At 33.5% G+C, this 14,074-nt stretch overlaps 1 protein-coding gene across 1 annotated transcript in view; it reads right to left on the minus strand.

Annotated features, from left to right (window-relative positions):
* Positions 1-14,074, minus strand: part of KIAA1328 (KIAA1328 ortholog) — a 96,980-nt gene that overhangs the window by 77,461 nt on the left and 5,445 nt on the right. Inside the window, exons 2-5 of the mRNA XM_014452567.2 lie at positions 13,084-13,119; positions 12,275-12,417; positions 8,436-8,530; positions 1,842-1,957 (exon numbers count right to left, since the gene is read on the minus strand). Coding sequence (XP_014308053.1) covers positions 1,842-1,957; positions 8,436-8,530; positions 12,275-12,417; positions 13,084-13,119 — 390 coding nt within the window. The remainder of the gene's footprint in view (positions 1-1,841; positions 1,958-8,435; positions 8,531-12,274; positions 12,418-13,083; positions 13,120-14,074) is intronic.

Here is a 14,074-nt window from a genome sequence, read left to right on the forward strand (position 1 = left end):
TCAAGTTTAACTTGCACCTAACAGCAAAGAAATGCTGACGGAGCAGGAATGCAAATATATAAATACGTTTGCTCTCACTCTATTTGTGTCAACTTTCACTATTTATTCTGTTTCCTTCGCATATATAATTAAACTGATCCTTCATCCTTTTTTCACATCCAGGAAAACAGAAAGCACTTCAGCACCTACTAAATGTTAAAAATATTTGCTAAACCTCAGACATAGTCATGTTATATATTATAAATATATGTTTATTTTGAAATTATTACAGTCACATCAGTCCAATCATTTGCAGTTTTGGCTCTCACTTGTTTCTTTGCCTCCCAAGAAGCTTCTCTTGCAATTTAGATATACTAACACCAGATGGTGGTAGAGTGCGATGATGTGCAGCTATAATAGTAAAATGCAAGTTTTCTCTCAAAAGCAGTAAAATGCAGATATTCTCTGATCAAGCAACACAGGTTTAACAATTCATTCACATAACAGGGTATTTTTTTAGTACATACTGAGTATCAGGTCTTGCATAAGATTCTCAGTGTACAATAGTGCATAAAGCAAAAATAATGTTCCATGAGGGAAATAGACAATAACTAAATGTATAAGTAATAGAATGTCAAGTGTCCTCAATAATCAAAGCCCGTTCACAACTATAAAAAAAAAACAAAACTTCTTAGCAAACTGAAATGAAGCAAATTCCTCAGTGTAATAAAAGATACCTATAAAAAACCGGGTAGCTCAGTTGGTTAGCGTCTTGTCCCAATATGCCAACGGTGTGGGTTCGATCTCCAGTCAGGGCACTCACAAGAAGCAACCGATGAATGCATAAATAAGTGGAATAACAAGTTGATGTTTCTCTCTCTCTCCCCCTCTAAAATCAATAAATAAAAAAACTTTTTTAAACCTATAGCTAACATCAATCTTAAAGCTGAAATACACGTTTCTCCTAAAACATGGAACAAGATAAGGGTGCTCTTTGTCATCTTTTATTCAATACATAACTGGAGGTATTGCAGTAAGACAAGAAAAAGAAAGAAAAGGCTTAAAGATCAGGAAAGAACGAAAACTATTTTTATTTGCAGATGACATAATTGTTCACACATAAAATCCTAAGGAATCTGTGAAAACAACTATTAAAATTAACAAGTGAGAATTTAGCAAGGTCAAAGATATAATCAATATAAAAATTCAACTGTGTTTCTAAATCCAACAACTGAAAGTTGAAATTAAAACTACACTGAGAACAAACTTTTCAGAATCAACAGACGCCCTTTTGCTGACTAGAATATGCACATGATGGCTGAATGCCAAGACTCCCTCAAATCAACAGTCATCCCCTGCCTTGCGCCAAAACTCAAATGTCTTTCACAATAAAAAGGAATAAACACCTATCTTGCTTTTATTACTGTTACTTCGGAAAGCTTGATCCTGCCATAATTCATAAAACATCCGTTAGTAGGTTCCATCTAATCCTAGCCTTTTCAGCTTTGTTTCTGCATTATTTTCCTTGAGATCTGTTCTATGCCTTGTCAGAGCAGCACATAATGAATGGTGAGATTCCTCAGTAATTCCTACCTGACTTCTTTAGCAACAAGCTTTCTTAAATTGCTTTAAACATTTTTTAAAGGATGCTCCCCCATAAATCAAAAAACATTTTGCTTCAAAACTATACTGTCTCTTCAAAAATTAATTACTGTAAACTGTTATCATCAATTCCTCTCTGTAGTTAGCATTAATTCCTAAGTATTTTTAAGAGAACAAAATAATCTTTAAGTATGGTTTAGGCATTCATGAAAGGGTCAAACTTCCTGCACATTAAAAAAGAGAACTTTCAAAAAGGATATCTTCTCTCTCTTTGATGATCAGTTCATTCTGTTCTTCCAACTGCCTGATCTTCTTCTCAAATGATTCTTGCTCAGCTTTGAGTCGTTCTTCGGTCACTTCCTTTTCCTCGCTTACTCTAAAAGAAATAAAGAAATGAAAAGAAAATGCCTATGAGAATAAAATACAACATGTGCCTACAGCTGCAGTTTACCCAAAGTAGACTTCCTCCAGAGTATGCTTACCTCTTTCAGAGGTTTCTTCAGGGCTACTCTACGCATTTTTTTAACTAACCTTTTATAAGGCAATCTTTTACAGCTGTCCAATAAAATACGCATGTTGACTTTAAAATCAAGAATGTTTCCCATCATCAGAAGTATCTTAAATATGTAAAGTCCAACATAAGACATAGGCTCCTAATTATAATCTGGGACAAAAAAGTATCTAATTTTTACAACATTAGGTTTCATTTCTTCATTATCAAAATAGGCACAATCAATTTATTTTGATTTAGATATTTTTATACTTTTACTTAAATCCTGTCAATGACATAAACAACATATAAATCACTTAAACATTTCACTAAAAAACATAGGCAATTTTATTCTTTTTTTCTGGAACTGATACCCTGTATTCCTTAGTAGCATATAAATAACTACATTGGAATAAAAACACAGCATTAACATAAACCTTGCACTATATTTATTCTTAGTCCAAAAATAGGGTGGTGAAGGCCTGGGGTTGGGGTGGGCTAGAAAGGGCCCATGGGGGGGATAAAAAGGAGACATATGTAATACTTTCAACAATAAAGATTTTTTAAAAGGGATTTTAAAGTTAAAAATACCGACCAATAGTTTTGATTCTTTAATGTCTAATTCTGAAAAGTATTCCAACTTGATCCTACCAGAAAGGGGTGGTTCCTAACAAGAACACAGAAGGGGAAAAAATCTTTAAAAAACCCCCACAAAAACAGCTAAACAACAACAACATTAAAAGTTATCTTAAAATGACAATCCTAATTTTCATGTTTCTCTGTGCACAGAGATGTTAGCCCTGAATTTGTTACTGGTGCCTGTTTCTCCAAAGAGAGTACAACGTTTATCCTACAAGACCACACGGGGATGCGTCTAAGTGAAATCCATGCCTTTCCTTTGAGCTCCTAAGTTTACTTTCTCCCAGAACCCTCCTCTATCAGAACAATTTCTGACTAACATGAACTCCAGAGCTCTTCCTTTCTTGCTAGTCTTCTGGCGAAGATATTAAAATCAATGATATAACAGAATGAAAATTAGAATTTTTTGAATGTTCAAGAGTTGATTGCTTTTTCTTTGAAATAATGTGTGTGAAATGCATGGCACACAATAGTGTTCAAAAATAGGTTTATTTCTTCTTGCTCATCTTGACATTCAAATAACTTCCTCAACTATATTATTTATGGTTAGCATAATATGAGGCCCACGAATGGGACTCAGGCCCCTCTTCCTAAGGGTAATCTCTAAAACTGATACAATTACAAGAATCCAGACAACAAAGCAAGGAACAAATATACCTAAATGAGGAGGATTTATACTCGGGTCTCAGGTAATCCTGCCTCCCTTGTAGATTGCCAGATTTACCTTATCATGGAGGTATATCTCAACATTTATTTACTCCCTTTGTTCAACCTGAAAGAGATCCATGAAAACTCTAGAGTTCATTGAGGGAGTAAAAGTTGTACACACATCCCATAATGCCAGAGTCTATGATGAGCTTTTCTCAAAACTTAAAAGTGCTCTATCCAGAAAAATCACTCCTTTTAAAATTTAGTTTCTGGAGTATGTTTGAAAAATGTATTGCTACACTATTTAAACAGGCCTTTTTTTTTTTTTTTTTGGTCTTTTCTGTTATGCTGCTATGATTAGACTACCCTTTAGCAATTATTATGCTCTGGGAGGCTATAAAATTAACAAGCTGTGGTAAGTACAAAGTATAACACTTCTTCCATAGGCCTATCTAAAGATACTCATGGCTTCTTTGTGGCCTATTAGCATAGTTAATATAAGCAAGCATATTAATACAGCCTTTAAAGGCAGAGGACTTGCCAATAAAACAACCTCAAGATTTGATATCCACTCTGAAATCTGTCTTCTTGTTTAATTTATGTTCAATAATATTTCCCATGAGGTATATGTAAGAGAAAATATCTGGTATCCTGATCTACATTTTTCATCAAAGCATTCTCAGACCACAAAGTAACATAAAAAGACCTAATTCTCTATCTCATTTAGAGTAGAGCAACAAGTTAATTAACAAAATGAGAAGCTAAATACAGGAAAGGGAAATATCTGACTAATAGGATAAAACAGTTAAAACTAACAAGAGGATATTCCCAGAGTTGGTTTGTTAATTATTTACAAAGAGGACAATAGCCTGTTCATAAAGTAAGATTGTTAACATTTAGTTAATGCCTCAGAGTATTTATCAAAAAGGTCCACAGAATGTACTGTTATTTAACAAGAAAAGAGAATTCATACCCTTAGAGCTGGGTGGCTGGGCTAGAAATTGTGCTGAAAGTACTGAATATCTTTGAAGTCTTAAAATTGAAGTCTTAATTTTTTATTGTACTGAGATGTACATTTAATTATGACAAAAAATAATTAGTTAAAAAAACTAAAAAGCAGAATAAATATAAAATAATAATGATCTACTTATTCTACAATAGGAAACTAATGATGTTACACTTTCTATTTTTCTTCTGAGAATGTCAAGTAGAAACAGCAAAATGTCCTTTGGGAAAAATCAGTATCTGAGCCTAAAAAAGAACCCAGTCCTCAAATGAGTTAGTGCACAAGTATTCACAGGGGAACCATGCATTATCTGACAGTGTGGGCACGGGACAAGAAATAGTGGAGATTTTTTTAGGCTTCTTCGAATATGGCTCATATACATCAAAAAAATGCAATGTGGTCAAGATTATTTTACAACTTTTTTTCCTTTAAATACTAAGCTATTATACAGTTCACGCATTAGTCTATGGCAGCGATTTTCAACCCTTTTCATCCATGGCATACACAAACTAATTACTAAAATTCTGCTGCACACCAAAAAATATATTTTTTGCTGATCTGACAAAAAAAGGTATAATTTTGATTCAGTCATACCAGACGGCTATTGTTATGTTGGCTGTTGTCATATTTTTAAAAATATTTTTATTTTAGAGAGAGAAATACCTATGTAAGAGGGAAACGTTGATCTGTTGCCTCCTGTACACCTCCTACTGGGGATGGAGTCCGCAACCCGGGCATGTGCCCTGACTGAGAATAGAACCTGCAACCTTTGAGTACATGGGACAATGCCCAAGCAACTGAGCCACACTGGCCAGGGCAGTTGTCATTTTTTAATATGACAATCTAAGGGAAAAGAGGTCAGTGACCCTGACTAAATGGTCAGGTATTACATGTTTTAAAAATTCTTGCAGCTGGTCTATGGTACCCTCTCCATCTTAAAAAGTCTCAGTAAAAAAATAAAAAAAATAAAAAGCAAATGCATACATAGGGAAGTTGCCATCTTGCAGCACAAACTAGAATATTTTGCAAAGCCATTCATTTTTCAAGTCCCCATAAATTACACTGCTTTTCCCATCAATGCAAACAATTCATTAATTTTACTATTAAAGACTTTCTGAGGTCACTTAATTCAGCAATCTTGAACAAAAAGAATTCTCTCTATCCTTATGCCTCCAAAAATGATCAATCAATATTCCACTTATTCTTCTGCAAATGTAAATCAATGCTAGACACCTCAGGAAAATGTGATCATTTACTTCAAGTCCATATATCAAGTCATCTTTTACACTCTCTTCCACCAGCTAAATAATTCATAAAATCCCTTATGGTATCTATTCTCCATTAGCCTATTAATTTGTATGTGTACTCCATTCTTTTATTAGTGTAGTTAACACAAGTAAAAAAGTTCCCTGAGCATATATAGATTATTTAAGGAGGCATCTACAGATTATTAAAAACTCATACTAGGTTTTTTGTTTTTTTAAATCTATTTGGTTTCTTGCCAAATAGCACTATATTGCTTATTCATGTTCAGGCTAAATTGAACTATGATCCATGCATATTTTTTTAATGTACTAGGCCTAACCAGTAAGTCTTTCTCTTAAGTGAATTTCTACTTTATTTTTATTCTTAGGCATATAATAACCTGCACTTGTCACTATTATCTTACATCCTGTTTGAATGAATCTATTTTCCAACCTATTAAGCCAATTCTTAAATCTTATTTATATCTTCTGTTAACATTTATTTTCGTTTAGTAACATCAGTAAATCTTATAAGCATCTTTTTGCTACTTTTACACATAGTACCAATAAAGATAATGACTAAAAAGGACCTCACAGCTAGATCTCAATGGAAGAGGTAAGATACAGGTAAGCCAGTCTTGGAATTTAGACATATACAGTTTTCCCACTAACACTGTTAAAGGCCATGTGTTTTTTTAAAAAGGCTAATGCTTTGTTAAAAATGCTTTTCACTTCAAAGGCACCATTAAAAAAAAAGGCTACAGTTTTCACTTTGCTTTTATATTGCATGTCACTCTATAATTGAAAAACATGCTATTTGTCTTGTACGTTATGCTGAGAGCTACTGAATATTATATTATTCTGAAAATATGCTTGTTAATGGTCAGTGTTGGTGTTAAGCACTCTGACTTCTCCCCTAAAATAATGTTGGTGCATCTTCATAATAGCGGAAATTCTTTAAGTATGCTATACTTGAATATATCATAGGAATACACAGGTTTTCTAAATCTTCTGACACTTTCTCCATTTGCTTTAACTTGTATACAACAAAGTTTTAAATAAATAATACATGGGTCAAAGAGGAAGTCTCAAAGGAAATTTTAAAAAATACATAGGGCTGAATGAAAATGAAAATACAACAAATCAAATATGTGGGAAGCATTAAAAGCAATCATGAGAGAAGTTTATAGCACTAAATGCTTACATTAAAAGGAGAATGGTCTCTAAGTTTCTACTTTAAGAAATAACAAGAAAAAGAACAAAACAACAGAAGAAAGGAAATAGCAGAGATAAGAGCAAAAATCAATATAATTGAAAACAGAAAAAATAGAGAAAAATCAATAAAACAAAAAGCTGCTTCTTTGGAAAAAAATCAATAAAATTGATAAACCTAACAAGGCTGACAAAAATAAAAAGAGAGAAGGTACAAATCAATAATATCATAATGAAGCCCTATAGGTCCCGCAGTCACTAAAAAGATAAGAGAATACCACAGACAACTTCATGTTCATAAATTTGACATGAGACAATTCTCAAACCACAAACTCCCAAAACTCAATCAAGACAAAATAGACAACTTGAATAATTTTGTAACCATTAAAAAAATTGAATTTGTAATTAAAAAGCTCTTTAAAAGTAAATCTCCAGCACAGATGATTTCACTGGAAAATTCTATAAAATATTTACAAAAGAATAAACCAATTTTGTACAATTTCTTCTAGAAAATAGAACACTTCCCAATTCATTTTATAAGGCTAGTATTACCATGATATGATATTAAAATCAGACTAAGCAAAAAAAAAGAAAACGACAGTCCAATACCTCTCATGAACGTCAGTGTAGAAATTCCAAACAAAATAATAAGGAAATCAAAATTAGGAATGTATAAAAACTATGATAAAAACTGAGGTTTTTATAGGTAGCAAAGGCAAAGTCAACATTCAGAAATCAATTTGTATAATCCACCATATCAACAGCTAAAGAAGAAAATACATATAATCTCACATTAATTTAGGCAAAAAAAGTGTTCTACAAAATCTAGCATACAATCATAACAAAAACTCTTATAAAAGTACGAATATAAGAAAACTCCCTCAACTTTATAAAGAGCATCTATAAAAAATCTACAGCTAATATCATACTTAATCACACACACCCTGAACAACCCAAATTGGAAGAAATACTGCAAAATAGCTGGCCAGTATTCTTCAAAAGTATCAAAGTCATGGAAGGCAAGGACACACATGAAAGAGACCAAGGAAACATAAAAACTGAACACAAAATGCGATACTGGAGCAGGAAAAAATATATTAGTGAAAAAACTGGTGAAATCTGAATGCTCTGTAATTAATACAATTGGACCAATGTTAATTTTTGACAATTGCATGATGATTTATTCAGGGTGATAAAATTAGAAAAAGTTATGTGAAAGTTATGAGAGCCTTCCATACCATTTAAGAGATTTCTTGACATATACTTACATATAATAAGGTTCAACCATTAGAGGATACAATTCAATGGCTTTTAATATATTTAGAGTTCTGCAAACATCACCATAATATAATTTTAGAACATTTCATCCTCCCCAAAAGACCACTCATTCCTCTTTCTCCCAATATTTTTGCAATTTTTCTATAAGCCTAAAATTATTTCAAAATAATACAAAAAGGTAATAATATTACATTGAATTAAAATTTATATATATATAATTTTTTGACACACTATATAATGAAATATAATCAAGAAAGGAAAATGAAATTCATGTGTTTTAAAGTTCTTGAATTGTCTCTCTTATATAACAATGCATCTCATATAAGGTTTGTCTCACCTGGCCAGTTCTTTAATTAAATTTGCAATGCGTCTTTTGTCTTCAAGACATAAATCCTTTAATGATGCACTCTTTATTCCTCCCTTGCAGAAATTCTGAAACAGAAAAAAAACTTTTGTTTAACTTTTACTAAAAACAATTTTTAAGACTCTTCAATAAATTCTTAAAATAAGTAGAGGTGAAATTTCCTAGATATCTTTTATCTTGTGGAAACACTAGTAGCCTATTTCATTTAAAACTGACTATGAACTCAAAACAGGCTAAGGAACTGTCTGCCCATGAGGGGACATCATGAAATTTACACAGAAAAGCAGACAGAAAGAACTCAAAGCAGGAATGTCCCTGCTTAAATACTAGGGAATATCTTAAAAGACAACTTTCCCTTGGTGGACGCCACAGAAATAAACACCTAATGGAAGATACTGAGAACTTTCTTACATCATAGCCAGCTTAAAACTAAGGTTGGCAGCAGATGCACCTGTTCTAGCCTCTCTATAACCCGAGGTTCATTCCAAAGGGTACTAGACCAAAGAGTAATTAATAATAATAATATATTTTTAAATAGCTAATAATATTTAGTGTTTACTGCATGCCAGGAATAGGCTAAGTACTTTACACTTATTAATCCATCTTATTTCCGCAACAATGCTATTAGGTGGGTATTATTCTTATTTTAAAGTGAGGATACATATCTTGTCTAGTATTAAGAAGAAGATCAAGACCAAGTTCCAGAGTCTGTGCTTTAACCACTGTACTATCCTGTCTCCTATGCTACAAAAAATTCTCCCAGTACTTGAACATCATTAACAGGGTCTTTAAAGCCATGAAACTCAGGGAGTCACAAGGGAATGGAGGTAACATGTAAAAGGAAAGAAGTATAATCCTTGAAATATATGCAACCACAAAATAGATCAGTCCAATTATTTCTGGTAGACAAGAATAATCCAAGACCCTTAAAATGAAACATGGAAATACTGAGAGCCAAAGACAGGAAAGAGAGGGGAGAAGAGGAAATGAGAAAGGAATGGTAAGAAAATAAAATAAGTTTGGCTTTAGATACATCAGGTCAATTTAAGATATCAGGAGGATATGCATATAGAAATGTTTAGGTAGAAAGTAAAAAATATGGGTATGGCTCTTAAGTCAGAGAAAAACTAAGATTTAAAATTTAGCTATATGATATTATATAGGATGTTTAGATTTTTATTATTTTCATTATATTTTTGTTTTAAAGTTTTCCTTAAAGTTAAGAAAAATGTTAGTTTTTAAAAATCATCTACAAACCCAAGAAAAAAATGTATGTCTAAAAGAACAAGAGGGGAATCGGAAGCATAAAATATTGTGGGGGAAAGAAAAGAAAAGAAAAAGTTTCAAGAAAAGTGTGGGCTTAACAGTGCAAATGACTGAAAAAGCTAAAAGAATGTGAAATGATGTCACTGGATTTACAATGGGAGAAGCTGCTGATAACCCACAGTAAAGGTGCAGTAAATATAAACCAAACAAAAGATTTTAGCAGCATTGTGTTTAACAGCAAAAACCTGAGAATCAGGTTTTATTCACTAGAGAATGATTTCACTGTGATATATTTATTCAATGGAATTCCATAGGTTCTGGTTGCTATGCTACTGACTTTCATCTTCAAACCCACCCTTCCACGCTCTGTTTTGTGAGGCTGGGGCTGAGCCTCTGGACACCCCATTTCTTCTTTGCCACATGACTCTCTGTTAAACTCTGCGAATAGGAAGAACTACTAGAGGGGGACCAGGGGTTGTTAGAGAAAGGACACGTTCCTTCTTATTTGCTTCCTTTCCCGGCCAGTCTCAGCCCTGGCAAGAACAGCTGATTCTATTTTGCAATTTTTCGTGCCCTCATCGAACCAGCATTTCTTTATCTTGTTTCCTCAGGGACAGCAGTCAGGCTGGTTCCCCATCGCCAGAGTCCAAGTTCCAGTTCTGAGGGGTTCATCCTCAAAGCTTCCACACTTTAATAAGTCCAACTTGTTCCATTTGTTCTCCCAGCCCTAGAAATGGTAACTGTTTCTTAGAGATAACTGAGTGTTTTCTTTTTGCCTTTTCAGTTCTTCAGCACCAATGTAGCAAGTATTTAGTATTTTCAGTTAAAATAAATGACTAAACCCTAACTGAAATATCAGTGAAAAAAATGAAATATAACTATATACAACATAAATAAATCTCATGAACATAATGTTGAGTAAAAATGCAAATCACACACTATACAAAGTATAAGCTCATTTATATAAGGTTTCAAAAAATTATAAAATTAAATATTCTTTAAAAACCAAATATATTTGGACAGTGGTTGGTAAACAACAGCTACAAGCCAAATCTGGCCCATCCCCTGTTTATTAAAATGCAGCCATGCACATTCATTTACACACTGATACATATATGGCTCTATCCACAGGACAGTGGTAGAGCTGAACACTTGAGAAAAACACAATGGGGCTCATAAAAGCTAAAGTATTTACTATCTGGCTCTTTACAGAAAAACTTGTTATGATATTATTTTCCAATGGAAGAAAATAATAACAACAATAATAATGCAGGCTAATTTTCTTTTAATGAAAACATCTTTCTTATATGTTAGGGCTTATTCATCATTAACTAACAAATGTAAATGAACAGAAATCATAAAGGCCACCTAACCAAAGTACAGTTGCTATGGATTTGATTTACTAACTCCACACAGATCAGAATGTAGGTCTTTTGAGACATACCAAGATAATACATTTTCTTAACTAAGATTTAAAGCAAGCCCAAATATTTTGGAGCTAAACACTTTATATTCATACCAAGCATCATCAAAACATTCAAGAATCCTCTGTAGCTTTTCAGAATGCGTATAAATCATCTACCCATATACATCAGTTATTGGTCATGTGGTCCCTGAGAACGAAGATACCCTACCAAGAACTCATGGTGGCTTACCGGAGCTTAAATTAAAAACAACAACAAACAAATAAAAAAACAGAGCCTAGCAGTCATTTCTGAACAGGGGCCTCGCATAAGAACTGCACTTCAGGGAGAGCCTGCACTGAGCTTCCTGCTTCCTGCACTGAGTTTCTGCCATCTGTGCCGCCCCTCATAGAGGAGTTACTGGAATCCTGTTTTAACCAAGTGGGCTGAAGCTTCCCAGGCTTACTACAGTGACCTAGTTGTATCACCTTAAACAGCTTTGCCACCCAATTAGAGCAACTCCATCCTAACCAATCAGGACAGTACTTTTGGACCAATACTGTGAGTATTTGGAGTCCTTATTTGCATGAGGACAGACCAATCAGGGACCACGGGTGGGGACTTCAGTCTTTTTAAATCAGCTCCCTTCTGGCTCTGGGAATGCACTTTCCATTTCCACCTAAGATTGAAAACTGCATTTCTCAGGCTGGAGGTGAAACCCCAAAGATGTCTAACCAGAGCAGAGTAGAGCAGAGATGACTGGCGCAGGGCGAAAGTGGACCTAAGCAGGTAGAAAAGACCAGAATAGAGCAGAACTGCCTCGCCTAGAAGGGCCTCACCCAAAAAGGGCCCCCCCCCCCCCCAGGGCCACCCTGCCCACTACCTCTTCACAGCCCTGCTGCTTCTAACTGAGCTATAACACTATTGAGCTGTTCCACAGCCATGCTGTTTTCCTAGCTCTGATGTATCACAACTGAGCTGTTTCGCACTATTGTTTTCTTCTTCATTGCAACCCAAATCAGGAATTCCTGTTGGCATTGAATTGGCACCAACAGCCACCAATTGACAGTCTGCAAAGAAAAATTAGTAAATGATCAACATTTATAAAAAATTGTAGAATGAGAAAACAAATAAATTACTGACCTGTTCATTTACGGAATCTCCTGCACCCTTTAAAGACTCCATGGAGATTGAAGCAGCAGTCACCTTGGAAGTCTTAAGTTTAACATTAGCTTTTGGACTCATCGACTTGTGTCTTGATCTGATATTTCCTTCTGTAGAAATCCCTAAGGATTTGCATCAAGTAAGATTCCAAAATTATATCTTCTCATTCTCTTAAGCTTCCCCCCCACCCCCCAATCAACCTCTCCATTAATATCCTCTATTTTATAGGATGTGATATAGAAAACTCTTAACTTCATCTTAAGGCTCTCTTAATAAATAATAAATCATGAAAAATTATATTTTGAATACATTAAGATTCAACTGAAATATTTTTAAAAGGTGCTGGCACATTCATACGTCATATTGAAACCAACAAATTAAAACATGCCACAAATACATTCACTTAGGGAAATTAAAGACCTGATTTGTCACGTAATTGGGGTACTTTCAATAGTCCAGTTTTACTGCTCATCTGTAATAACCAGTAAACTTTAAAGAGTCTATTTCATAAACTCTATGTCAAGAAGTTTCCACACTTTTATTTGAAATATTAAATTTAGACTCTTATTTGTAATAAAAAAAAAAGAAAATCTCTTATTCCCTAATATATAAAGTATAAGGCAGTGTTTTGAACCTAATAGGGTTTCTTTAATTTATTTTATTTTATTTTAGGTTCTAATGAACTGTCCCACATTCAGTTATAACTGCAAAGTTGTCCTAATGTTTCATCTTTCTCTTAACACTTAAGAAGCAAAGGAAGCTTACCAAATTAACATAGAAATTCATACCTGGAACATATACTACTGATTGTTCTTCATCAGAAACTATGCAGAAGACATGAAGGAAAATACTAGGAAAGATTGTCCATTATCCAAATGCTGCTTCGGTTCTGTGCTTTTGTTATAATTTGTAATTTCTATTTGACCTTGGAATTTATAACTAGTTTTTAAAAGTAACACTAGAAAGCAAAGTAATTGAATTGATGCAGCAAAGTTAATATTATTTTAAAGTTCATTTTTATATAGTCACAACTATATATTTTATAAAAGTTTTGGAAGGCCTCGTTCTATAAAACGTTTATTCATGCTTATTCCCAAGTGAGATATCCTATACTATAAATTCTGCTGTGCCTTTCATTTCATTGCCTTTGCAAACCAAGAGTTCAGTGCTCCAGTTTGCTCATTACTGGAAAACTGAAAAGTTATTTTAGGCATGAATAAATAATTTCAAAATGAGCTTTATCTTTGAAAAACAAACACTGTTTGAGGGCAAGTCAATCATACAAACACAAAGGCATTTTTTATTCTTCATAGTGCATACGTGAAATGTCCCACGAGGTCCTACTATTTAACAAGTGGAAGAAATTTAAGACAAAAAGAACTACAGTATTGTTAATTTCAAGAGGAGAAATTTAGAGAGGCTACTAAGATCATAACACTGCTTTAGAAGACAACCATTACAATAAAAAAAGTATTCTTTCCAGAAACAAAATTTTACTCAGAACCATATCTAAATCCAGATATCTGTACAGTTTGTTAACACTTGTCAGAAAGAAGCATCTGAACATTTTTTCCAATGACCTAGAACATTCCAAACTTCTCTGTTCTTTGATAAAATGTTTTCTTTCCAAGATTTCCAGACAAATCAATTATGAGCTAATTCCTTTCAGGCAAAGGATAGAGTAAAACAGTAGATTTAATAACATGTTCAAAAAGTCCATGTATTTCAGCTCATGATCAACCTTAGTAATGGAGTCTTTTCAGAAAATGCTGATTAGAT

The sequence above is a fragment of the Myotis lucifugus genome, unplaced genomic scaffold (assembly GCF_000147115.1).
Source record: "Myotis lucifugus unplaced genomic scaffold, Myoluc2.0 scaffold_16, whole genome shotgun sequence".
In the NCBI taxonomy this organism is placed as follows: domain Eukaryota; kingdom Metazoa; phylum Chordata; class Mammalia; order Chiroptera; family Vespertilionidae; genus Myotis; species Myotis lucifugus.